Source organism: Taudactylus pleione, unplaced genomic scaffold (assembly GCF_031769625.1).
Source record: "Taudactylus pleione unplaced genomic scaffold, aTauple2 ptg000174l, whole genome shotgun sequence".
NCBI classification, from domain to species: Eukaryota; Metazoa; Chordata; class Amphibia; order Anura; family Myobatrachidae; genus Taudactylus; species Taudactylus pleione.
Window position 1 is genome coordinate 7,084,049 of NW_028284576.1, and position 28,000 is coordinate 7,112,048.

At 47.0% G+C, this 28,000-nt stretch overlaps 1 protein-coding gene across 2 annotated transcripts; it reads right to left on the bottom strand.

Moving 5' to 3' along the window:
* Window positions 1-696: 696 nt before the first annotated feature.
* TSPAN6 (tetraspanin 6) lies at window positions 697-28,000 on the bottom strand. Of its 2 annotated transcripts, none has more exons than XM_088475590.1 (8): window positions 27,737-28,000; window positions 10,950-11,138; window positions 9,941-10,015; window positions 9,281-9,379; window positions 4,383-4,538; window positions 3,704-3,787; window positions 1,488-1,597; window positions 697-1,368 (listed from the first exon to the last, which is right to left on the bottom strand). In XM_088475590.1, the coding sequence occupies exons 1-7, from the start codon at window positions 27,821-27,823 to the stop codon at window positions 1,529-1,531; spliced, it is 759 nt and encodes a 252-aa protein (XP_088331716.1). In that variant the 5' UTR covers window positions 27,824-28,000; the 3' UTR covers window positions 697-1,368; window positions 1,488-1,528. The 2 variants fall into 2 exon arrangements, with proteins under 2 accessions (XP_088331716.1, XP_088331715.1); XM_088475589.1 differs by having other exon boundaries at window positions 1,502-1,597; window positions 27,737-27,999.

A 28,000-nucleotide genomic window follows, 5' to 3' on the forward strand; every position in this document is an offset into this window, starting at 1 on the left:
ATCGCCCAGACACATGACCCATGTCTCGTGTAATCGATTAATGCGTTACTTATGCACAACATGTAATTATTATTATACTTCTTCCCATTCAGAGGTATAGTGCTGGGAGTTGTAGTGTGAGGCAGGGGCTGTCACTAGACAAAATCGCCAAAAGAGACTCTGGCGCGGCCACAATCGTGGGACGACTGAACTCTCACCTCTCTCTTTAGGATTAAGTGGTCTATTTACTAAGCCTTGGAGAGAGCTAAAGTGGATGGAGATAAAGTACCAACCAATCAGCTCCTGTCATTTTTAAAACACAGCCTGTAAAGTGACTGTTAAGAGCTGAATGGTTGGTACTTTATATCTCCATCCACGGCTTAGTACATAGACCCCTAAGTAGTGTTGATAGGAGCAGGAACATAAATTGCTGCTAAGAAAGTGTGTGTGTGTGTGTGTGTGTTACAGCTTCAGAAGCACAAATGTCTAGTTTTTTAGTGTTTTATTACCACTGGAAAAGTGGTTGAAATTAGGGATGTGCTGGCTCGGATTAGTTCGAATTTTCCCGCCAAATTTTTTTTTTCCCGCCAAAAATCGGGTCTCAGAAAGAGGCAAAACGTCATCTTTCATGGACAAACATCATCATTCCTGGACAAAAGGCCATGCAAGATGAGGTTTGTCCATGAAAGATGACGTTTTGCCTCTTTCTGAGACACGATTTTTGGCGGGGAAAAAAATAAATCAGAATTTGGCGGGAAAATTCGAACAAATCCGAGCCAGCACATCCCTCGTTGAAACATCACAGCTTAAAATGAGCTCTATGTAATGGGGTCCCCTTGAATGTAGTTTACATGTAATCCGGATAGTGTTTGTATTGTGTGTCTTGGACACTTTTGCACTGTGCCGATATCAGCATTTTACCAAAGAAACCTCTGCTACAATGAGGGCACAATAAATGCCCAAATCTTCTACCACAATGTGCTCCTATTGCATACGTAACCCAACAGCAGAAAAACAGGAGCACAGACTGTAAATCTGGGGAACGTGTACTAACTACAATACATATTTTTTATATGAGGCTGAATCCAACAGAAACGGTCACTAACAGTTAAGGAACCACATGTCCCAGCATGCCCTGCCAGCCTTTGTAGAGACGCAGGCCGCCTATCAGGGCTTTATAGCCTCTTTATCTGTGATTATAAAAACACAATATTTCATATAAATTTTAAACATCCTTTAAAAAAATAGTCTTGATGCTAAAAGATTAGGGCAGGAATAAGAGTCGCCCATCAACAAACGAGGTAATAGGTAAAGCTAAAGAAAAGCCTCTCCTAAATAACCAGGCGAGGAACGAGAACAGAATCCGAGGGACCACACAACCAGAATTCCCTAAAATGAAAAACAAAGAATACATTAGATTATTACATATGAGGTGCAGTCAGTATCTGAAGCTTTCATGAGACGGACAAATCGTTCTCTGGCGATGGCACGGCATCACAGAGACATACCGGGTATTCCGTACCTTTACTCCTCCACGGCCAGGTACCAATTACACCATCTCATACTGGTTGTTTGTGATGTAACGAGACAGACAGCAGGACAGGAACATCCCCACCAGCTACAAACAAAATAATAACATGGGGATGTATTAATAAATAAAACAAAGTTATTTATACCATTATCTAATTTGTTATTACAGCTTTATGAACTAAATAAATATAATTTTTTTATATACAGTGCATCCGGAAAGTATTCACAATGCTTCACTTTTTCCACATTTTGTTATGTTACAGCCTTATTCCAAAGTGGAATAAATTCATTTTTGTCCTCAGAATTCTACACACAAGACCTCATAATGACAACGTGTAAAAAGTATTTTTGCAATTTTTGAAAATGTAATTTAAAATAAAAAACTAAGAAATCACAAGTACATAAGTATTCACAACCTTTACTCAATACTTCGTTGATGCACCTTTGGCAGCAATTACAGCCTCAAGTCTTTTTGAATATGATGCCACAAACTTGGCACACCTAGCTTTGGGCAGTTTCGCCCATTCCTCTTCGCAGCACCTTTCAAGCTCTGTCAGGTTGGATGGGAAGCGTCGGTGCACAGCCATTTTCAGATCTCTCCAGAGATGTTCAATTGGATTCAAGTCTGGGCTCTGGCTGGGCCACTCAAGGACATTCACAGAGTTGTCCTGAAGCCACTCCTTTGATATCTTGGCTGTGTGGTTAGGGTCCTGCTGAAAGATGAACCGTCGCCCCAGTCTGAGGTCAAGAGCGCTCTGGAGCAGGTTTTCATCCAGGATGTCTCTGTACATTGCTGCATTTATCTTTCCCTTTATCCTGACTAGTCTCCCAGTTCCTGCTGCTGAAAAACATCCCCACAGCATGATGCTGCCACCACCATTCTTCACTGTAGGGATGGTATTGGCCTGGTGATGAGCGGTGCCTGGTTTCCTCCAAACAGAACGCCTGGAATTCACGCCAAAGAGTTCAATCTTTGTCTCATCATGGTCTGAGAGTCCTTCAGGTGCATTTTGGCAAACTCCAGGCGGGCTGCCATGTGCTTTTTACTAAGGAGTGGCTTCCGTCTGGCCACTCTACCATACAGGCCTGATTGGTGGATTGCTGCAGAGATGGATGTCCTTCTGGAAGGTTCTGATCTCTCCACAGAGGAATGCTGTAGCTCTGACAGAGTGACCATCGGGTTCTTGGTCACCTCCCTGACTAGGGCCCTTCTACCTCGATCGCTCAGTTTAGATGGCTGGCCAACTCTAGGAAGAGTCCTGGTGGTTCCGAACTTCTTCCATTTATGGATGATGGAGGCCACTGTGCTCATTAGGACCTTCAAAGCAGCAGATATTTTTCTGTACCCCTCCCTTGTACCCTTGTGCCTCGAGATAATCCTATCTCGGAGGTCTACAGACAATTCCTTGGACTTATCCTTGGTTTGTGCTCTGACATGCACTGTCAAGTGTGGGACCTTATATAGACAGGTGTATGTCTTTCAAAATCATGTCCAATCAACCGAATTTACCACAGGTGGACTCCAGTTAAGCTGTAGGAACATCTCATGGATGATCAGTGGAAACAGGATGCACCCGAGTTCAATTTTGACCTTCATGGCAAAGGCTGTGAATACTTATGTACATGTGATTTCTTAGTGTGTTTTTTTTTAATTAAATTTGAAAAAATCTAAAAAAAAAAAAAAAAAAACTTTTTACATGTTGTCATTATGGGGTATTGTGTGTAGAATTTTGAGGCCAAAAGTTAATTTATTCCATTTTGGAATAAGGCTGTAACATAACAAAATGTGGAAAAAGTGAAGCGCTGTGAATACTTTCCGAATGCACTGTATATAGAGAATTAGCAATTGTATCACCATTTATAGATTGATAAAAATATACGTATGTGCAGGGTCTAAGTCCTATCGCTGCCATGATATAGTAACTTTTACAGATATATATATACACGTCAGAATATTGATAATCTATACAGAGCGGAGCTGATGTAATATATCCAATATTCATGAGCCTCTCCATTCACTGGGAAAATCTGACATCGTGGAGCCACGACCCCATGTGTATCGCTAAATGCGGCCAGCGCCGGGTGTCATTTAATGAGTCTATATTACTATCCTTCAATCTTTACTGAAGTAGAATCGCCATTCATACGATATTTACCAGAATCTGGCATAAACACCACAGAAACAATTCCCCACCTGGAAACACGCGATTCCGAAGGAAATCCCGGCCACAACTCCCATCCGGGACTCCATGACGTAGGTCACCTTGGAGATACAGCCCTGCAACAGAACACACAGAAGAGATCAGACACCGGCCGGCCGGAATGGCACAAACAGCTCATCCCAAGTAATGCTAACGTGTTCTTACAGGACATCTTACCCTAAAGGATTGGAGAATTTTTTGTTATCTACACGGAAATAGTTTTTTTTTTTTTTGCTTCAAACTTTTAGATGCTTAGATTTAGAAAACCCATAAAAAAACAAAATGAAAAACAAATATATATCATCGTTAAAGGCTTCGAGTCTTAAATGAGAGTCGCACAGAGCAAAACCATATTAGGATGTACAAAGCAGCACTTATTGGAAAAAAATAAAATGTTTACATTTCGGATGTCAATAGAGATTATAACAAACTATTAAAAAAAAATAATTAAATGATCTCTTTCTCATATATATATATATATATATATATATATATATCTTATCTCTTGTGGCGTTGGCGCACTTCCTGGTAGCTCCTGATTGGCTGAGTGACGACACTACAGCCAATGTGAAATCCCGCCTGACTCACGGACAGGAGCGACGCTGCACAGCGGCCACAAGGGAGAGCAGAGATACGTAAGCATCCCGGCAATCAGCTGCAGCCATGACTTACTTCTGTGTACACTACATCCTTGGCCTTCACCATGTCCTTCATGGCCGTGTCCGAACAGTTCCCCGGGTGCGCGCAGCAGCTCTGCGGGATCCCGCTGGTTTTATAGTACGCGGTCGGGCCCCAGTCAGTGTAGGACTTCACTCCGCAGCACTTCAACTGTACAGCACAGAAGACACATTATTCCCAATACCAGGCGAAGGCTTTCAAACTGGAGGGGAGGGATGGCCGGACTACATATTTCAGCATGACCCACCAGCCAATACAGAAGATGCAGAAGCTTTTAAAGGGACTAACACCAGCCGATCACTCCATCATTATCAGACAAGAGAGACTGAAACCGCGGCTGTTCCTGGCCATAGAAGGCAGGCCGTGATTGGATGTGAGCATCATGTGATCACCTAAAACCCAGTCACGTAGCAATAAATAGTGTAATCAGTCTGGGGGGTAAACCAAATTATTCATAATCGGTCAGGTTATGGGTCGTATGCATTTTTGGATAAAGTATTAAATAAATAAATAAATATATATATTTAAAAAATAAAAATAAATCGTTAAGGTGTCAGATATTTATCTCTGCCCAAATGTACACATGCAGATATATGAACATACATGAGAAAAATATAAATTCAACTGTAACAATAAATTCAGAAGGTGCTTACTGTAACTCCTTTTAGACCACATGGTGGCGCTGTTGCTCAATTTATGTACGAAAACCTTTTCACTATATCACTGTTGCAACACTGAGCTATGGGGCTGATTCAGCAAGGCAGTGGCAAACGCAAGATTTTGAAAGGGGGGTTTCCAATTTCCGAATACAGAGCCAATTGAAAAAAATCTATATATATATATATATATATATATATATATATATATATATATATATATATATACACACACACACACACACACACACACACACATACACACACACACCACTAGCCCGACACTCCCACATGTCCAACTTTGCCGATTTGATATAAAACCAGATGTAAGCAAGCAGCAGCACTTGTTGTTTCAAGTGTGTGTGTTATATAATATATATATATATTTGATGGACTGTTCAGCATTACACACACACTGACAGACACACTCACAAAGACTACACACATTGATAGACACTCAAAGACTACACACACACACACTGACACACAGACTACACACACACACACACACTGACAGACACACAGACTACACACACACACACACACACACACACTGACAGACACACAGACTACACACACACACACACACTGACACACAGACTACACACACACACACACACTGACAGACACACAGACTACACACACACACACACACACACACACTGACAGACACACAGACTACACACACACACACACACTGACAGACACACAGACTACACACACACACACTGACAGACACACAGACTACACACACACACACACTGACAGACACACAAAGGCTACACACACACTGACAGACACACACACAAAGACTACACACACACACACTGAGACACAAAGACTACACACACACACTGAGACACAAAGACTACACACACACACACACACTGAGACACAAAGACTACACACACACACACACACTGAGACACAAAGACTACACACACACACTGACACACAAAGACTACACACACACACACACACTGAGACACAAAGACTACACACACACACTGACACACAAAGACTACACACACACTGATACAGACTACACACACACACTGATACAGACTACACACACACACACTGATACAGACTACACACACATACACTGATACAGACTACACACACATACACTGATACAGACTACACACACATACACACACACTGATACAGACTACACACACACACACACTGACAGACACACAAAGGCTACACACACACTGACAGACACACAAAGACTACACACACACACACACTGACAGACACACAAAGACTACACACACACACACACACACTGACAGACACACAAAGACTACACACACACTGATACAGACTACACACACACACTGATACAGACTACACACACACACACTGATACAGACTACACACATACACACACACTGATACAGACTACACACACACACACACACACACACACACTGATACAGATACACTGATAGGGCACTCAAAGACTACACACACAAACTGACACAGACTACAGACACACACACTGACACACTGATAGACACAAAGACTACACACACAGACTACACAAACACACACACTGACACAGACACACAACACACAATCCTTTCACTTACAAACATGAAAGCAGGCAAACAATTACTGCATCGTTTAATATAGACCCCCCCCGCCGGCAACCCCTACCCCCTGGCACCCACTCCCCCCTTCACCTGCGGCTCCAGGAGAGAGCGCCGGGAATAGTCAGCGCCCGGCGGCAGCTCAGCTTCTCAGGCGCCTCTCACAGTGCCCAATCGGAACTGCCTGGGAGGAGCTACGAGCTGCCGCTGCAGCTCCCCCTACGTTCAGCCAGCAGCCAAGCCCCAGCCAGTTGTACACTGAACTCCGGGCCCGGCTGGCGGCTGCTCCTTCTGTTTAGAAAAAAAATAAATAATTCAGCCGGGCAGCAATGGAGCGGCGGCCAGGGGTGGTTTCTAGGTACTCGGAAACACCCCCTGCATGCGCGTATGCAAAGATTGTTATTGCTAAAGTGTATGCAGACGGCCGATTGTTGCGTACCGCGCATGCATCGCAGTGCGCATGTGTGATGGCACCACTGCAATCAAACTGCGATCAAGCAGATCATGCAGAGCCATTGCAGTGTGATTGACAGGCAGTGAGCGTTTGGGGGGTGGTGACGGGAGGGTGGTCGGCGAAACGCAGGCGTGTCTGTCCGTTGGAACGCCTTTGCATGGGCGTGCATAAAATTAGCCATTGCGATTGAATACGCAGCTTCAGTACGTACTGCGTGCAACGAGGTTAGCAATTTCTGAGACAGGTCAGGGCCGCTGTAATGCTGTGTGAGGGACAGATGGTACTCAATGTTACCAATGTTAGTGAAGGACTACGAGGTATTACAGATGTGAGATAGTGGTAGGGGGAGGGGGAGGTAGTGGGCGGCTCTATGCTGGCAGTGTGATAGCAGTCATTAGCATATTTCGCAGTAGACCTGCGTGTAATTACAGAGCTGCGATCGCAATAGCCATCCTTACTGAATCAGGCCTCATATACGATCATTTACATAAGCTCATGTTTAAGGGCCCTGTTTACCACAATCCTGTTTAACGCCATCTCCAGGTGGCGACGTGGCATTATCATTATAGATTTCCCCCCAACCCCCCCGATATTTTTTTTACAAGTCAACTTTGGTAAATTTACAACCATGGGAAATCCGATCTGCTTACTGAAAGTATGAACATCAAAGGGTTTGGAGTAGTGGGTTTATCTATTATTAGGGGAACCTACACATATGAAATATCCCCCAGATGTATTATGGAGGGATCCCAGCAAATATCTCCAACATCTGCTGCGGACCCTTCATTTCTTCCAGCATTGCTAACCCCATATGGTTTCCCCTTCTGTGTCACGCCTGTCTGTCTGCTCCTCCCCTTCTGTGTCACGCCTGTCAGTCTGCCCCTCCCCTTCTGTGTCACGCCTGTCTGTCTGCCCCTCCCCTTCTGTGTCACGCCTGTCTGTCTGCCCCTCCCCTTCTGTGTCACGCCTGTCTGTCTGCCCCTCCCCTTCTGTGTCACGCCTGTCTGTCTGCCCCTCCCCTTCTGTGTCACGCCTGTCTGTCTGCCCCTCCCCTTCTGTGTCATGCCTGTCTGTCTGCCCCTCCCCTTCTGTGTCATGCCTGTCTGTCTGCCCTCCCCTTCTGTGTCATGCCTGTCTGTCTGCCCCTCCCCTTCTGTGTCATGCCTGTCTGTCTGCCCCTCCCCTTAGAATGTAAGCTCTCACGAGCAGGGACCTCTTCCATCATGTGCTTCTCTTTACATTTTCTTCTACTCCTTACTCCCCATCAGGGCACCTAACACGTGACTGGTAATTCCCGGCTGCTTATTGTGAGTGCTATAATCGCTATTGCAGCAATGTATATAATTCGTGTCCTTGTCCTGCACTGTAATGTACTGTAACTTACTTATTTCTTGTTCACTTATTAGTTCTATGTAAGGCGCTGCGGAACACTTGTGGCCTTATATAAAGGATAATATTAATAATAATAATAATGGGATTCGATGCCGTCGGATTTACCAAGTTCCGGAATGCAAAGTGATGGTTTATAGTGAGGTCATCAGTTATGCTGCCCGTTGCCAAGAGAAAATAACAGGTTATAATCCCTACTAATGGGACAATTACTCCAGTAGAAAAAGGAGATTCCACTGAAGAATGATCTTGCCTCAATAAAATCACTGCATGCTATTACCGCAATAAGCCTCCTGCCTGAAATAGATTGTTGAAAACTCAAAAACACACTGTTTCCTGACAAATAAAACATCTGCAACTGATGTAGAGCGTTCCCTGCTGCGCGTAAAGCACAGAGCCAGCTCTTCAATTCAAATAAAGTAATGGGGATGCTGTGCTATGCCAGGGGTTTGCAACCTGTGTCACTACACATCCCAGCATGCCCTGTCAGAGTTTTCTAAGGATTCTAATAGCAAATCAGTGGCATGCTGGGATGTGTAGTTCCGCAGCAGCTGGAGGGCCGCACATCGCCTACCCCTGTGCTATGTTATATGTAGGGCCAGGAATGATGACATTGTTCCGTGTGCTGACACTTTAGACTGACGTCAGTCAATGCATTCCACTTAGCGACTTTTATATGGCGTCACAAGGGTTCTGCAGCGCCTAACAATAGCTTACACCCAGCGATAATACATAACATTCAGCCGTTACATATGTGTAAGTGATCGATCAATCCGAGCGCTCCAAGCTACTCACAGTCCTCTGAATGGTGTCCACTGCATGGCTCCTGGGCTCCCCGGTGGCGTTATACTGGTTCAACGCTTGCATGTAACCTTTCTCAAAGCTGTTCTTAATCTGGCAGGAGAAGGAGAATATGGTGATTGCTTCTGTTTAGGAATACGGTGTAGTCTAACCTTCTCTGTATCTAGATATCACCTGCATACCCCTCATTGCCCTAATACCACCTGACTGAGGGAACTAGCTCTTAAATCACAAGTGTAAACATTATCCACGGTGATGATTTGGGCTGATAATGCATTAGTGTGATATAGAGAACTCGGGTCACTGCATACCGGCCCCCTCCCCCTAAGGAGACGTTTTCATTGTCCTTGGTGTCCGATACACGGTGCTAGAGAATGTATCTAACCAAGGTTACCAGGTAGGCTGGAGCTTATATTTACACACTTAGCTCATTGTGCCAATCAGGTCAGACTGAAAACTAAAAACATCTGGTGTAAAGAAATAACTATTGTCATTTATGCAGGTTTTTTTTTGTGATAACAAAACTCAGACATAACTAACGCAGTTTGCCTTCAGGATCTGATCCATTAAAGCCCATTATAAACCTCAGGGCAGGCGGCAATCAGTACGATATATGCAGATAATAAGCCAGGTGATTAGAGGATGGGTTCTCACCTCGTGCCTGAAAACCAGACCGACAATGGCAGCGACCAGTTCAATCAGGAATATCAGGGACAGGAACATGGCGTACTTAGAGAGAGAGATACACAAAGAATAAATGCATTATTAAGGTGAACTTGGCTTGTAGTGAGGAGTAAAACCCAGCGGACGGCTAGTGCAGCCAGATACATTACACAAGGTCACCATGACATTGGCTGGTACGGCCGGGATCATCGCATACTTTATGGAAGAGGGGTAAGGACACAAAATAGGAGGCGTAGATAAATACAGACAAAGTAGTGTTCATTCTAGCACCCTGCACCTGTCACACCCTGTGCAGCTCCTCTGTCCTGCCTGGGGTGTCGATCTCTGCTCTGGTACTTCTAGCACACTCTGTTCTGTATCTCAGCAGCAGGGCCGGCTCTTGGGGTGTTCGACCAGAGCGGTCGAACAGGGGTGCCACCCCATAGAGGGCGCAACCCTCCCAACTTCAGCTGGACAGCACTGTCTCTCCCACTGTTCCACCCGTGGGACAAAAGTGCCCCGCGGGTGGTCAAATCGGGAGGTTGGGTGCCGAACCCCGGAGTAGCTGAACGGATGCTGCGCGCGGACGGGGGGAAGCCCAGCTAGTGACGGAGTGCTGGGCTGTCCCCCCAGCCTGACGTTACACTGGAGGTGTGCCGTGCGGGAATGCCCCCCCCCCAAAAAAAAATTCACTTAGGGGCATGGCCTATGGTACTTAGGCCACGCCGGCACAAGACGCGGCTACCCCTGGAGCCGGCCCTGCTCAGCAGTTTGTTGCATTAGCTGAGTGTGCTAGAAGCACCAGAGCAGACAGTGACACCCCAGGCAGGTAAGAGGAATTGCATGGGTGCAGGGTGCTAGAATGAACACTACATAGGAAATGGTACCAGACCACGACGGTGCTCTTGCAGAATGTATAAATCACAACAATTCTACATTAAGCGCATTTGATATCCGTATACCAAGAGTATTAGGAGATTTCACGTTTGTGCATCCTCACCAGCTTCAGCATCCAGGTGCTCGCCCGACAGGTGGCGAAGCAGCCGAAGGTGCCCAGGAGGATGATGACTGCGCCAGTGCCGATCAGTACGTAGGGCACGTTGGTGGCATTTTCGTTGAGTAGGGAAAAGTAGACGTCCAAGCTGACTTTCCCCCAGACACCCACTGTCAGCAGTATGACACCTGTGATCTAGGGGGTGAGAGGGCGATAATAACACTATAATTACACCAGTAACGCAGCAACAAACAGAAAATAAAAATGATAAATAAAAGGTCCAAAGGTTTCTCCATCATTTCTGGCTTCTGGGCTCCAGTGCAGGAGATTCTCTCACTAACAGCAGATGGAAACCTCAAGGGGAGGGGCTTAGACAACCACAATGTTTGTTACAAAAAAAAAAACAACTGCAGAGAACATGTCTCCTGCCCCGGACAGTACCGTCATCTGCGGCTGGGGCACGAGCGAAGCATTTTACGTAAGAACATATAAACTTGTTTGAAAAAAATTATATTAAAGAATTGGTATACTATACAGTGATTGGCCGAGATAGAGAGAGATAAGCAGTTTGGTTTTACCCAGTTATGTTCAGATCTTATTGGCTATTCGGCTCTCACGTGTATGATGTAATATTCAAAAGATATATATATATATGAAATTGATTGACTGCAGAGCGACTAGTTTGCTAAAGTGCACAAATGATCTAAGTGTAACCTGAGTGGACTCCTAAAAAATAAAATAAAGTGCTGGTGCCAATAAATATATAAAAAATATTAGACAATTTATTCAGAGACACATAGTAAAAAAAAAATATAAAATTAAAAAATAAAAATTTAAAAACAGTTAATAAGGAATACAAAAAAGTTGGTCGGTTTTTTCAAAAAGGTAAGAACATATGGATAAAATCAAGAGAAAGTTTCTACAGCTGTCAGTATTTAAATACAATAAAAATGATGTTGAAATAAATAGCAGCTTATCTGAGTAAGTGGAAAAGAAGTTGTTTGTCAAAAGTTCATGAGGCAAAGTATAGCCACTCCCACCGCGGTTCCTCCTGGGACTTCATCAAGGGTATACTTAACAACAGCCCTGTGACACCGTGCATCGTATATAGCAATAGCCCCTGCCCGTATGCACGGTGTCACAGAGATGTTGCTATGTATACATGCCTTTGCTACAAATGTCACCATTGAACATGTTTTTTTCTTATTGAAGATGATGCTGTTATAATGAAATTCATTCGCTAAAAAAATGTTCCATTTATTATTACGGTGGTGTGCTGGTCTCCTGTTTGCTTCTTAGGAAACTTGCAATTGTATATGTATGTATGTATGTATGTATGTATGTATGTATGTATGTATGTATGTATTATATATTAAAATACATCATAGGATAAGACTGCTGCAAGGTTTGCATGAAATCAGCTGTATAACCACTTTACATTCCAAAGGTCACTCCGATCACACAACATTATAACAGATTGTCTGTAATAGTAATTACAATACACTCTGTAACCTTGGTTAGGACAGATCTAACGCACACTAATGGTGCCTACACACGGTCAGATTTGTTGTCAGATATGAATAACGATTTTAAAAAATCGCTCATACGTTCATATCTGAAAGAAAATCTGACACGTGCGACTGCAACGATGAACCATGCGCGTTCCCGCATGTCAGATATCGGACATCGTCTGTGTTTGCAGTCAGATTGTGACGATGTCATTCATTTTAATACGGTCTGAAATCGTTCATATCGTTGGTAAAATCGTTCATCTGACAGATCTGACCGTGTGTACGCACCATAATGCACACGCTGAGTGATCAGCTCAGGATCCCCAGTATAACAGATTACTCCTCATCGCAATATCGCTGCTAATTCCCAGCACCCCCCCATTATCATCCTCTCTGACGCTCTGCCAGGATATGACCAGCGGGGCCAGTGGACTATGCCCCCCTTCGCCAGGCACAAATATTTATAGCTGCCAGGTATCCTGGTCAATATCACTCTGTTTTGAACTCTAATTCATTCTTGGCAGAATCAGATTGGCCCATTTACCCGCAGGCGGCCAGGAACGCCAATAATAGATGATTTATTGCATTGCTCCAACGTTCATGCTGTTTATAGGAAAGTCTTTGGACGGTCACAATCTGCCTGAGATAAGGAAGCATGTACGTATAATACTGTACCCGTTTTATCATCCCCCGTCCTCTTACAGTGCTGGGAACCAGCTTGGGCAGTCCGCAGCTTAGCCGGACCATTACTGCAATTGTATAAGGGGTAGGCAACCAACCTGTGTTACTCCAGCTGCTGGGGAACTACACATCCCAGGATGCCCTGTCACAGTTTTAGCATGTCCTTAAAGCATAACTGTGGCAGGGCATGCTGGGAGGTGTAGTTCCACAGCAGCTGGAGCGCCACAGGTTGCCAATCCCTGGTACAGGTGACAAGCTGATAACAGGGTATAACGACACTCGTCTGCAAACGTATCAAAACATCCAATAAACCCCTCATATGATTATAGATGGGCTCCGAGCTCTTCAGTAATACAGGTTGAGTCTCCCATATCCAAAATGCTAGGGAACAAGGATATTTTCGATAATGGAATATTCCGTATTTTGGAATATATGCATTTCATAATGAAATATCTTTGAAATAGGACCCCAATATACACACAGAATGCATTTAAGTGTTATATATACCTTATACACACAGCCTGCAGGTCATTTTATACAATATTTTCAATAATTTTGTGGTTCAAGCAAAGTTTGTGTACATACATGAAATTCATTTATGTTTCATATACCTTATACACACAGCCTGAAGGTAATTGTATACAATATTTTTAATAATTTGTGCCTTAGACAAAGTTTGTGTACATTGACCCATCAAAAATCAAAGGTTTCATTATCTCAGTCATGCAAAAATAATTCCGTATTTCGATATATTCCATATTTCGGAATATTTGGATATAGGAGCCTCAACCTGTATGGCGATAATACAAACACGAGACCTATGTCAGAGGGACTGGATTTGCCTATCCTGTTTTATATTTGGTTTATTTGTCAGTTACTCATTGGTTTATAACCTGTAACACAATTCAGTAATTAGTAAACAATATTTTGATTTAAAAGCAAACAAACAAAAAAATCAAACACCCTTAAATAATGACAATTGGACACTTATGTACACATAGCAAAGGCAATAGTCCGGGGTAGTCAGGGATAATATACAGGAAAAGTAAAGTACAATGACCGGTACAGCACTTACCCATCTGATAGTGTCCCGGGCAAGCACAAAAGAGAAAAACAGCCGTTATCTACTGTCATACAATTAGTTCACACTGACAAGAGGGGGAATCACAAAGGAAGAATGCCAGGTATTACTGTGCCAATTATTACCCCCCCCCCCCCCAGACTGACCCACGTAGAGCAAAATGCTCATAGGCATCTACTTCACACAAGCAATGTACACCATCTACATGCATCACCTGCACTAATATAAACCTCTGACGCACCCCAACTCCAATATCCGCCTCTCACCCCCCATCTCCAATATCCGCCTCTCACACCCGTGCTGCTGACTCCATACCATGCCCAGCATCCCCTTCCCCAGCTTCAAGTCTTTACACACTTTTGAAAATCCTGTTCCTTGTTAGATCTTTCTCTACTCCCCCTGCGTCACCGGTATCCTACATCAACTATTCAGGATCCGGTCATAATCCCGACAGTTGGGATGCCGGAGCTTAGAATGCCGGCCCCGGAATCCTGACAGTACCCTGGCGTCTGCATCCTGACGGTAAGTACTGTGCTTAGGGGGAGGGTTAGAGTTATTCACTAGGGGGAGGAGGGTTAGGGTTAGGCACTACAGTTGAGGGTTAGGGAGAGGGGGGGGAGGGTAAGGATACTGACCAACAGCTGTCAGTATTCTAACCCTGTCAGGATGCTGGCATCTGGATTGTGACCGCCGGGATCTCAAGCGCTGGCATCTAGTACCTAACTCCAACTATCCTACTCCTACCCTACTCCCACCAGCACAGCCTCACGCCAACCCTACTCCCACTGGCACACCCTCACGCCAACCCGACTCCCACCGGCACACCCTCACGCCAACCCGACTCCCACCGGCACAGCCTCACGCCAACCCTACTCCCACCGGCACACCCTCACGCCAACCCTACTCCCACCAGCACACCCTCACACCAACCCTACTCCCACCAGCACACCCTCACGCCAATCCTACTCCCACCAGCACACCCTCACAGCAACCCTACTCCCACCAGCACACCCTCACGCCAACCCTACTCCCACCAGCACAGCCTCACACCAACCCTACTCCCACCAGCACAGCCTCACGCCAACCCTACTCCCACCAGCACACCCTCACGCCAACCCTACTCCCACCAGCACATCCTCACACCAACCCTACTCCCACCAGCACAGCCTCACGCCAACACTATTCCCTAGACATATTGTATTGAGGCTCATAACATAATCAGCGCCATAGGGTCTTGTCTAGGTGTCTGCATGACAGAAACATAAAACACTAGAATATTGTATTTAGTTTAAAATGTTGCCCTTAGATAGCGAGGTTTCATTAACACTCTGACCTACAATAGTCGCCTACAGTATGTACTGAGCAATAACAAGATTACTACAGACACACAGGACATACGAATAAGCCAAAGTTTACAGGACAATCAAATAAATAGCTAAAACACATAATGACCAAGCTGAGCAGATTCTGCTGCCTGTGCGGATTCTTGTCAAGAGATCAATTGTTTAATATATACATATAAAATAAAAAAGGCCGATCACTCAGGTTAGAGGCGTTTGTGAGTTTTTGTCCAGTACTAAAAACAAAGGACAAGATCCCAATTAGATCTGGTGTGATTATTTACCAGCATTTATATAGAGCCAGCATATGCGGGAGCATCCTACAATTGGGGCATATGGGCTGATCAGACAGAGTAATGATTAAAATGCAGCCGATCCCTTATACAGTGCTACTGAGGTTATAAGGTGCTGAATGCTATAACTGAATATCTGTGCTGGGGCTCAGCTGCAGGGCGCTTATACGTAGCGATGCGCAGTCCGGCGTTCTATGGTCAGAAGTCGGTTTGCATGACCAGCGTCTGACAACAGAGGCACGTACTATAGACAGATCTATAGGATGCCCCTGGTCACAGATCATACAGACAATTCTAGGAGTGAAGATATCATCTGCTTAGCGTTCAAACAAAGCCTTAAACTAACAAACCAACATCTGGCATGTGCTGAATTACACTATAGCAGTAATTGTCACTCCAGTGTGACCAGGCCTCATCTTTACTACATATTATGGGGCTATTTCTATTTTATTTTTAACAGTTAAGCATGAGTATAAAAAAACAAAAACATAGGTGACATTAATACTTGAGCTGTGCGCGGACCCAGAGTTTTGGTTTTGGCAGAACCACCCACAAAGTTAATTTTGGTTCATTTTGGTTTCCGATTTTTCTTTAAAAGTCTCCGAAAACAGCTAAAAATCACTTAACTTGGCCCTTTTTTTTGTTCCTCTACTATTAACTAGGGATGTGCAGGCTTGGATAGGTTGAATTTGCATGCCGATTTTCCCTCCAATAATCGGGTCTCAGAAAGAGGCAAAACGTCATCTTTCATGGACAAACATCATCATTCCTGGACAAAAGTCCATGCAAGATGATGTTTGTCCATGAAAGATGACGTTTGTCCGTGAAAGATGACATTTTGCCTCTGAGACCCGATTTTTGGAGGGAAAAATCCAAACTCGGCATGCAAATCCGAGCCTGCACATCCCTACTATTAACATCAACAACATTAATTTCCAGTCAATTTTGACCACCTCACAGCACCTGAAATCACGAGGGAGGGACCGAACTACAATCCAAAAGTCTGCGCGATCAGTTTTTTAAATCTGAATTCCGAACGAGTCAGGACTTGGTCAGTACCCTAAAGTGATTCCGAACTGGGTCTTGGCTCGACTCAAGGACTCTAATTTTTTGTGCGTTCCGTTTTCTTAAAAACGGAACCGCACAACTCTAGTTAATAGTGTTTTGGAATTTGTGAGGCATTTACAATATGTAGCATTTATCCTCCTGCATCAAATGCCTATTCCCTATAGAGTGTTAAGCTGAGTACACACTTTACCAATGTGTGTACCCAGCGACGCGACGGCCGACATATCGGGCGGCGGGCACACATTACACGATCATAAATCGGGCACCGGCTCCATCCACTATGCCAGTGTCGGCATCTGGGTTGTTCCATCGGCCGACGGAACAACCCCCGATAGACAACCTGCAGGAGGGCGCATGGTCCGACGTAGTGGGTACACATTTGCCAATGTCGATGATATGTCGGCCCAATCCGGATTAGGTGACATATTTGTCTAATGTGTACCCACCTTAGGCCTGCAAGCAGGGACCTCTTACCTCTCTGTCTGTTGCTTCCCAGTTCTTTTAATACCGTATCCCAATTGTAAAGTGCAAGATACTATACTGGTGCTATGTAAATAAATGTATATACAAATAGAATGGTAAATTAATCATTCAAAGACAGTGCATAACATATCATAAACAATGTATACATGTTTGTTAATAAAAACCATATAAAAATGTAAAGTGAAAAACACAATTATTATTCTTAAATACCCTCTGAGAAGACTGGAGTCCCAGCAGAGATCTGATATTAGTCATATAGAATAGTCACTACTACATGGGAAATATTGTTTCTCTATTTAGTAATCCCTTGGAGGAGTGCGGGACATCAATACACCCCGTTTTGAAGACTGTTAATCAGTAGTGCCAAATCTCACCCAGTATATCTTTGTGCACGGTCCTTTACGTTATCCGGACTCAATATAATAGTCCAGCCAGCGCTATGCTCCACCTTCCCTGTAGTTGGATACGGAATGGGTATGACATACCGGCAGTAGGGATGCCTCCTGTCAAAATACAGACAGCGACATCCCGATGGTCAGTATCCCGTCATGGGTCGGGCAAGTATACTAACCCTCCCAGTTAGTGCCTAAAGTCTCCCCCCTTCGTGCTTAACCCTAACCCCACCTCCCCAGTGGTGCTTAATCCTAAGCCGCCCCCTAGGGGTACCTAAACCTAACCTCCACCCCCAAAGCCTAACCCCGCTATGCTGCCTAAACCTAACACTCCACCCGCGGCTGACAGATGTCCCAACTTACCTCGTTCGGGATGGCGTCTGTCGGTATTTCGACACCTATCTTAAACCCCGTGTGTGGGCTTGCGACTTCGGGATTTAGTCTGGCGGCATCCCGTCTGCTAACTACATCCCGTTGGATAGAGACTGTGTGACTATATGGCCGGCTGATCTCTTACCCCAGCTGGGGGCCGGCTGATCTCTTACCCCAGCTGGGGGCCGGCAAAGCGGCATTCGTGAGGGAGAGCGCGGCCATCCTTAGTAACTGCAGATGTAGCCGGGATCTGGCACTGGCAGTAGGGAGTGCACCAGTTCTCCTTGTTCCAACCGGCAGCCAGAAAAAGTCTTTTGCAGTCTTTAAAGTTGGGTCCCAGAGGGAAAAATAAGGACACCCTAACCGGTTTCTCAGCCACTACCGACGGCTGTTTCCTCAGAGGGTTTTAATAAATAATAATAAGAATAATTATTATTAATGTTTTTTCACAGTACATTTTTTTTAATTAACAAATACATTTGTATACATTGTTTATGATATATGCACTCTCTTTGAATTATTTATTAATCATTCTATTTGTATATATGTCTATTGTAACAATGCAGAGTTGTTTAATAGGGAGCAGCTGATGTGTGTGATGTGTGTGTGTATATATATACACACACACAATTTTTTTTTCTTGCACCTGATCCTATTAATAGGTTATTATTTTATGCAGATAAATGGAGATAAATCCTGCAGGACATCTCGGCTTGGGGAACAGTCTGTTGTGTATCACACACATCCTAGTACACAGTGCGGGTATGTGAAAGGCTCGGGTATGTGACGCCCTGCTGCCTCTTTTGGCGTGTATGTATTTATTTGCATTCCCTCATGCCTGGATACGTGACTCAGAGATCCTGTATGTAGCTCACACATATAAATAAGCAGCCCTTTATGGGTTATAGAGAACTTGGGGTCTAATTAGTTTGTGATATTATAAAGGTTTCACAAAACACTTTTTGTAATTGGATGAACCCGGACAGTCTCATAATGTCATTCTGTGTGACCACCCACACGTAGGGATGAGTAATCCCTACTCAGACATGTATTACAAGCATTACACATTACAGGAGCAGCTCACCGCACGAGCCAACATTAATTTACCTCCAGTGGCAGGTCTTATGTATCTATATGTTATCCCTCCTTATAGCCCTGCCACTAATACCCCTTTCAGAGAGAAAACCAAATTACCGGGTCAAACATTTCTACCCGGTAATTTGCTGATTAACACGGGTCCTTTTTCTGTCTGAAGGGGACAACCCGGATTGAAATTCCCGGGACTTCGACCCAGGTTTTTACCAGGGTCGGAGAACCGGGAATTTAGACCTGGGATGACCCTTTCAGACAGAAGAAATACCCGTGTTAATCATCAAATGACCAGGTAGAACCTGGTAATTTGCTCTTCTGTCGGGTGTAGTATGTATTCTAATCCCGACAGCGGAGGCCCGGCAGGGGATAAGATCCCGATCGCTAATAAGGTAAGTATAACTAACCCTATTTCCCCCCCTACCCCTCCCTTAGGGGTGTCTAACCCTAGCCTCCCCCCTAGTGCCTAAACCTAACCCCCCCGTCTCCGCAACCTAAACCTAAGTCTCCCAGGGGGTCCCTAACCTCCCCCCAAGGGTGCCTAACCCCCCCCCCCCTTCCTCTAGCCTAAACCTAACCCCCCCTCCTACCCTACACCTAACCCTCCGGGGGGGGGGTGCCTAACCCTAACCCCCCCCGCGGCTGTCCGTGCCCGGCTTACCTTCGTTCGGTATGCCGGGCGTCGGGCTCACAGCGTAGGTCTAATGACAGGCGTTGGGTGTTCGTTCGACACTTGTCATTAGTACCTTTCTGTCTGAAGGGGGGTTTAGGCTGGGACCGGCAAAACGACCTGGCACGCAAGTGCCGGAATTTTGTTTGTTTTTCTGTCTGAAAGTGGCATTATATACTAACTTTAACAAATGAGAGGAATACGCAGCATTTATCCATCAAAATATCTGATGAGCCACAGCAAATACTAGCACTGCAGTAACCAGGGAACTACTAGTTCCAGCATACCTTAAACCAGTGGTGTCAAACTTGCGGCCCTCCAGCTGCAGTGGAACTACACATCCCAGCATGCACTGCTACAGTTTTGCTATTAGGGCATGCTAAAACTATGGCAGGGCATGCTGGGATATGTAGTCCCACAGCAGCTGGATGGCCATGAGTTTGACACTTCAGTCTCAGCAGAAAGGGGCAATGCACTGCCTCCAGCCCTACACAGTTACATTGTTATACTGCAATCCCTACAGTTACATTCACAGCTTAAGAAGGGCTAACGACCGCCCTGTGCCAGCCCTGCGCCCGTAACATGCATGAGAGGGTGGGGTTTGGGTCTGCAGGCTAGAGAAAGTGTAGGGCTGCCCGCATGCGTGATCAGAGCTTCATAAGGATGCTCCAAGAAACACAACAGCAGCGCTCACTGGCCACAGGGGCCGATCCAAGCTCCACCATGGGCAGTTATGGTGCCGGAACTGCTCTCTGGCTCACCCCTCCCTACAGGCCAAGCTACATTATTACACTGCAGTCCCCACTGACACATTATTACACTGCAGTCCCCACTGACACATTATTACACTGCAGTCCCCACTGACACATTATTACACTGCAGTCCCCACTGTCACATTATTACACTGCAGTCCCCACTGTCACATTGCTACACTGCAGTCCCCACTGACACATTGCTACACTGCAGTCCCCACTGACACATTGCTACACTGCAGTCCCCACTGACACATTATTACACTGCAGTCCCCACTGACACATTATTACACTGCAGTCCCCACTGACACATTATTACACTGCAGTCCCCACTGTCACATTATTACACTGCAGTCCCCACTGTCACATTGCTACACTGCAGTCCCCACTGACACATTATTACACTGCAGTCCCCACTGACACACTGAAATCCCTTCTGTTGTATTGTTACATTGCAATCCCTACTATCACATTGTTATACGCAACCCTCACTGTTACACTACAATCCCTGTTATGATACACGGCAGCTCCCAATGTCACCCACCAGCCCCCACTGTCACAGTGTTACCCGCCAGCCCCCAGTCACATTGCTACACCGACCCCCACTGTTACATTGTCACATAAACCCCCACTGTCACATCATTACACTGCAGCCACCACTGTCACATTGCTACACGGACCCCCACTGTTCCACTGCAGCCTCCACTGTTACATTGTTACACGCACCAACCCCCACTGTTACATTGCTACACCGACCCCCACTGTTACACTGCAGCCACCACTGTTACACGCACCAACCCCCACTGTTACACTGCAGCATCAACTGTTATATGTTACACGCACCAACCCCCACTGTTACATTGCTACACCGGCCCCAAATGTTACACTGCAGCCACCACTGTTACATTGTTACACCGACCCCCACTGTTACACTGCAGCCTCAACTGTTACATTGCTACACGCACCAACCACCACTGTTACACTGCAGCCACCACTGTTACACCGACCCCCAATGTTACATTGCTACACCGACCTCCACTGTTACATTGCTACATGCACCAACCCCCACTGTTACATTGCTATACGCTGAAACCCCCACTGTCACAGTGTTACCCGCCAGCCCCCACTGTCACATTGTCACATAAACCCCCACTGTTACATCATTACACTGCAGCTACCACTGTTACATTGCTACATGCACCAGCCCCCAATGTTACATTGCTACACCGCCCCCCAATGTTACACTGCAGCCTCCACTGTTACATTGCTACACAGACCCCCACTGTTACACTGCAGCCACCACTGTTACATTGCAACACCGACCCCCACTGTTACACTGCAGCCACCACTGTTACATTGCTACACCGACCCCCACTGTTACACTGCAGCCTCCACTGTTACATTGCTACACCGACCCCCACTGTTACACTGCAGCCTCCACTGTTACATTGCTACACCGACCCCCACTGTTACACTGCAGCCTCAACTGTTACATTGCTACACGCACCAACCCCCACTGTCACATTGCAACACAGCCCCCCAATGTTACACTGCAGCCACCACTGTCACATTGCTACACCGACCCCCACTGTCACATTGCTACACGCACCAACCCCCAATGTTACACTGCAGCCACCACTGTTACATTGTTACAATGCCCCCCAATGTTACACTGCAGCCTCCACCGTTACATTGTTACACGCACCAACCCCCAATGTTACACTGCAGCCACCACTGTTACATTGCTACACCGACCCCCCACTGTTACATTGCTACACGCACCAACCCCCACTGTTACACTGCAGCCACCACTGTTACACGCACCTACCCCCACTGTTACATTGCTACACCGACCCCCACTGTTACACTGCAGCCTCCACTGTTACATTGCTACACGCACCAACCCCCACTGTTACACTGCTACACGCACCAACCCCCACTGTTACATTGCTTCACCGACCCCCAATGTTACACTGCAGCCTCCACTGTTACACTGCAGCCACCACTGTTACACTGCAGCCACCACTGTTACATTGTTACACCGACCCCCACTGTTACACTGCAGCCTCAACTGTTACACTGCAGCCACCACTGTTACATTGCAGCCACCACTGTTACATTGTTACACCGACCCCCACTGTTACACTGCAGCCACCACTGTTACATTGTTACACCGACCCCCACTGTTACACTGCAGCCTCAACTGTTATATGTTACACGCACCAAACCCCACTGTTACATTGCTACACCGACCCCCAATGTTACACTGCAGCCTCCACTGTTACATTGCTACACCGACCCCCAATGTTACACTGCAGCCTCCACTGTTACACTGCAGCCACCACTGTTACATTGTTACACCGACCCCCACTGTCACATTGCTACACGCACCAACCCCCAATGTTACACTGCAGCCACCACTGTTACATTGCTACACGCACCAACCGCCACTGTTACACTGCGGCCACCACTGTTACACGCACCGACTCCCACTGTCACATTGCTACACCGCCCCCAATGTTACACTGCAGCCTCCACTGTTACAATGTTACACGCACCAACCCCCACTGTTACACTGCAGCATCAACTGTTATATGTTACACGCACCAACCCCCACTGTTACATTGCTACACCGACCCCCAATGTTACACTGCAGCCTCCACTGTTACATTGTTACACCGACCCCCGTTACACTGCAGCCTCCACTGTTACATTGTTACACCGACCCCCACTGCTACACTGCAGCCACCACTGTTACATTGTTACACCGACCCCCACTGTTACACTGCAGCCTCAACTGTTACATTGCTACACGCACCAACCCCCACTGTTACACTGCAGCCACCACTGTTACACCGACCCCCAATGTTACATTGCTACACCAACCCCCAATGTTACATTGCTACACCGACCCCCACTGTTACATTGCTACATGCACCAACCCCCACTGTTACATTGCTATACGCTGAAACCCCCACAGTCACAGTGTTACCCGCCAGCCCCCACTGTCACATTATCACATAAACCCCCACTGTTACATCATTACACTGCAGCTACCACTGTTACATTGCTACATGCACCAACCCCCAATGTTACATTGCTACACCGCCCCCCAATGTTACACTGCAGCCTCCACTGTTACATTGCTACACAGACCCCCACCGTTACACTGCAGCCACCACTGTTACACTGCAGCCACCACTGTTACATTGCTACACTGCATCCTCCACTGTTACACTGCTACACCGCCCCACAATTTTACACTGCAGCCTCCACTGTTACATTGCTACACGCACCAACCCCCACTGTTACACTGCAGCCACCACAATCCCTGTTATGATACTCGGCAGCTCCCAATGTCACCCACCAGCCCCCACTGTCACAGTGTTACCCGCCAGCCCCCAGTCACATTGCTACACCGACCCCCACTGTTACACTGCAGCCTCCACTGTTACATTGTTACACGCACCAACCCCCACTGTTACATTGCTACACCGACCCCCACTGTTACACTGCAGCCACCACTGTTACATTGCTACACCGACCCCCACTGTTACACTGCAGCCTCCACTGTTACATTGCTACACCGACCCCCACTGTTACACTGCAGCCTCCACTGTTACATTGCTACACCGACCCCCACTGTTACACTGCAGCCTCAACTGTTACATTGCTACACGCACCAACCCCCACTGTTACACTGCAGCCACCACTGTTACATTACTACACGCACCAACCCCCACTGTCACATTGCTACACAGCCCCTCAATGTTACACTGCAGCCTCCACTGTTACACTGCAACCACCACTGTCACATTGCTACACCGCCCCCCAATGTTACACTGCAGCCTCCACTGTTACATTGCTACACGCACCAACCCTCACTGTCACATTGCAGCCACCACTGTTACATTGTTACACGCACCAACCCCCACTGTTACATTGCTACACCGACCCCCACTGTTACACTGCAGCCTCCACTGTTACATTGCTACACGCACCAACCCCCACTGTTACACTGCAGCCTCCACTGTTACATTGCTACACGCACCAACCCCCACTGTTACACTGCAGCCTCAACTGTTATATGTTACACGCACCAACCCCCACTGTTACATTGCTACACCGACCCCCAATGTTACACTGCAGCCACCACTGTTACATTGTTACACCGACCCCCACTGTTACACTGCAGTCACCACTGTTACATTGTTACACCGACCCCCACTGTTACACTGCAGCCTCAACTGTTACATTGCTACACGCATCAACCCCCACTGTCACATTGCTACACCGCCCCCCACTGTCACATTGCTACACGCACCAACCCCCAATGTTACACTGCAGCCACCACTGTTACATTGCTACACCGACCCCCACTGTCACATTGCTACACCGCCCCCCAATGTTACACTGCAGCCTCCACTGTTACATGCACCAACCCCCACTGTTACATTGCTACACCGACCCCCACTGTCACATTGCTACACGCACCAATCCCCACTGTTACACTGCAGCCACCACTGTTACAACGCCCCCCAATGTTACACTGCAGCCTCCACTGTTACATTGCTACACGCACCAACCCCCACTGTTACACTGCAGCCACCACTGTTACACGCACCGACCCCCACTGTCACATTGCTACACCGCCCCCCAATGTTACACTGCAGCCTCCACTGTTACACGCACCAACCCCCACTGTTACATTGCTACACCGACCCCCACTGTTACACGCACCAACCCCCACTGTTACATTGCTACACCGACCCCCACTGTTACACTGCAGCATCAACTGTTACATTGTTACACCGCCCCCCAATGTTACACTGCAGCCACCACTGTTACATTGCTACATGCACCAAACCCCACTGTTACACCAATCCCCGATGTTAAACTGCAGACACCACTGTTACATTGCTACACCGCAGCCACCACTGTTACATTGCTACACTGCAGCCACCACTGTTACACTGCAGCCACCACTGTTACATTGCTACACTGCAGCCACCACTGTTACATTGCTACACTGCAGCCACCACTGTTACATTGCAGCCACCACTGTTACACTGCAGCCACCACTGTTACACTGCAGCCACCACTGTTACACTGCAGCCACCACTGTTACACTGCAGCCACCACTGTTACATTGCTACACTGCAGCCACCACTGTTACATTGCTACACCGACCCCCACTGTTACACTGCAGCCACCACTGTTACATTGCTACACTGCAGCCACCACTGTTACACTGCAGCCACCACTGTTACACTGCAGCCACCACTGTTACATTGCTACACTGCAGCCACCACTGTTACACTGCAGCCACCACTGTTACACTGCAGCCACCACTGTTACACTGCAGCCACCACTGTTACACTGCAGCCACCACTGTTACACTGCAGCCACCACTGTTACACCAATCCCCGATGTTAAACTGCAGACACCACTGTTACATTGCTACACTGCAGCCACCACTGTTACACTGCAGCCACCACTGTTACATTGCTACACTGCAGCCACCACTGTTACACTGCAGCCACCACTGCTACACTGCAGCCACCACTGTTACATTGCTACACGCACCAACCCCCACTGTTACACTGCAGACAACACTGTTACATTGTTACACCGACCCCACCACTGACATTGTTACACTGCAGCCACCACAGTTACACCGACCCCCACTGTTACACTGCAGTCACCACTGTTACATTGTTACACCGACCCCCACTGTTACACTGCAGCCTCAACTGTTACATTGCTACACGCATCAACCCCCACTGTCACATTGCTACACCGCCCCCCACTGTCACATTGCTACACGCACCAACCCCCAATGTTACACTGCAGCCACCACTGTTACATTGCTACACCGACCCCCACTGTCACATTGCTACACCGCCCCCCAATGTTACACTGCAGCCTCCACTGTTACATGCACCAACCCCCACTGTTACATTGCTACACCGACCCCCACTGTCACATTGCTACACGCACCAATCCCCACTGTTACACTGCAGCCACCACTGTTACAACGCCCCCCAATGTTACACTGCAGCCTCCACTGTTACATTGCTACACGCACCAACCCCCACTGTTACACTGCAGCCACCACTGTTACACGCACCGACCCCCACTGTCACATTGCTACACCGCCCCCCAATGTTACACTGCAGCCTCCACTGTTACACGCACCAACCCCCACTGTTACATTGCTACACCGACCCCCACTGTTACACGCACCAACCCCCACTGTTACATTGCTACACCGACCCCCACTGTTACACTGCAGCATCAACTGTTACATTGTTACACCGCCCCCCAATGTTACACTGCAGCCACCACTGTTACATTGCTACATGCACCAAACCCCACTGTTACACCAATCCCCGATGTTAAACTGCAGACACCACTGTTACATTGCTACACCGCAGCCACCACTGTTACATTGCTACACTGCAGCCACCACTGTTACACTGCAGCCACCACTGTTACATTGCTACACTGCAGCCACCACTGTTACATTGCTACACTGCAGCCACCACTGTTACACTGCAGCCACCACTGTTACATTGCAGCCACCACTGTTACACCGCAGCCACCACTGTTACACTGCAGCCACCACTGTTACACTGCAGCCACCACTGTTACACTGCAGCCACCACTGTTACATTGCTACACCGACCCCCACTGTTACACTGCAGCCACCACTGTTACATTGCTACACTGCAGCCACCACTGTTACATTGCTACACTGCAGCCACCACTGTTACACTGCAGCCACCACTGTTACACTGCAGCCACCACTGTTACATTGCTACACTGCAGCCACCACTGTTACACTGCAGCCACCACTGTTACACTGCAGCCACCACTGTTACATTGCTACACGCACCAACCCCCACTGTTACACTGCAGACAACACTGTTACATTGTTACACCGACCCCACCACTGACATTGTTACACTGCAGCCACCACAGTTACACCGACCTCCATTGTTACACTGCAATCCCTAAGGTTACATTATTATACGCCCCGGAGCACCCGCCCCTCTCACCCAGAAGATGAAGGTGTAGATGAGCAGGACGCTCTTTAGACAAGTGATAACTGGCTTTGTCTGCAGCCTGCGGGACGGGGACGCCATCGCTGCACCGATCCTCTGCCAGCCAGGCGGCTCTGCGATTCCCCGGGCGGAAACAGCCGAGTCTCTGCCGGAAACAGCCGAGTCTCTGCCGGAAAATACCGAGCCTCTGCCGGAAACAGCCGAAGGGGCTCGTGCGTTACCCGAATCCAAAGAGCGGTGACCGATCGCTGTGTGACG

What these genes read in the sequence shown, in the direction of transcription:
- TSPAN6 (XM_088475590.1), bottom strand. Translation starts at nt 27,823, where the DNA reads ATGGCGTCCCCGTCCCGCAGGCTGCAGACAAAGCCAGTTATCACTTGT. An exon ending in TCTACACCTTCATCTTCTGG is followed by an intron (nt 11,139 to 27,736) that starts GTGAGAGGGGCG and finishes CTCACCCCCTAG; the next exon opens with ATCACAGGTGTCATACTGCT. An exon ending in GCACCTGGATGCTGAAGCTG is followed by an intron (nt 10,016 to 10,949) that starts GTGAGGATGCAC and finishes TCTCTCTCTAAG; the next exon opens with TACGCCATGTTCCTGTCCCT.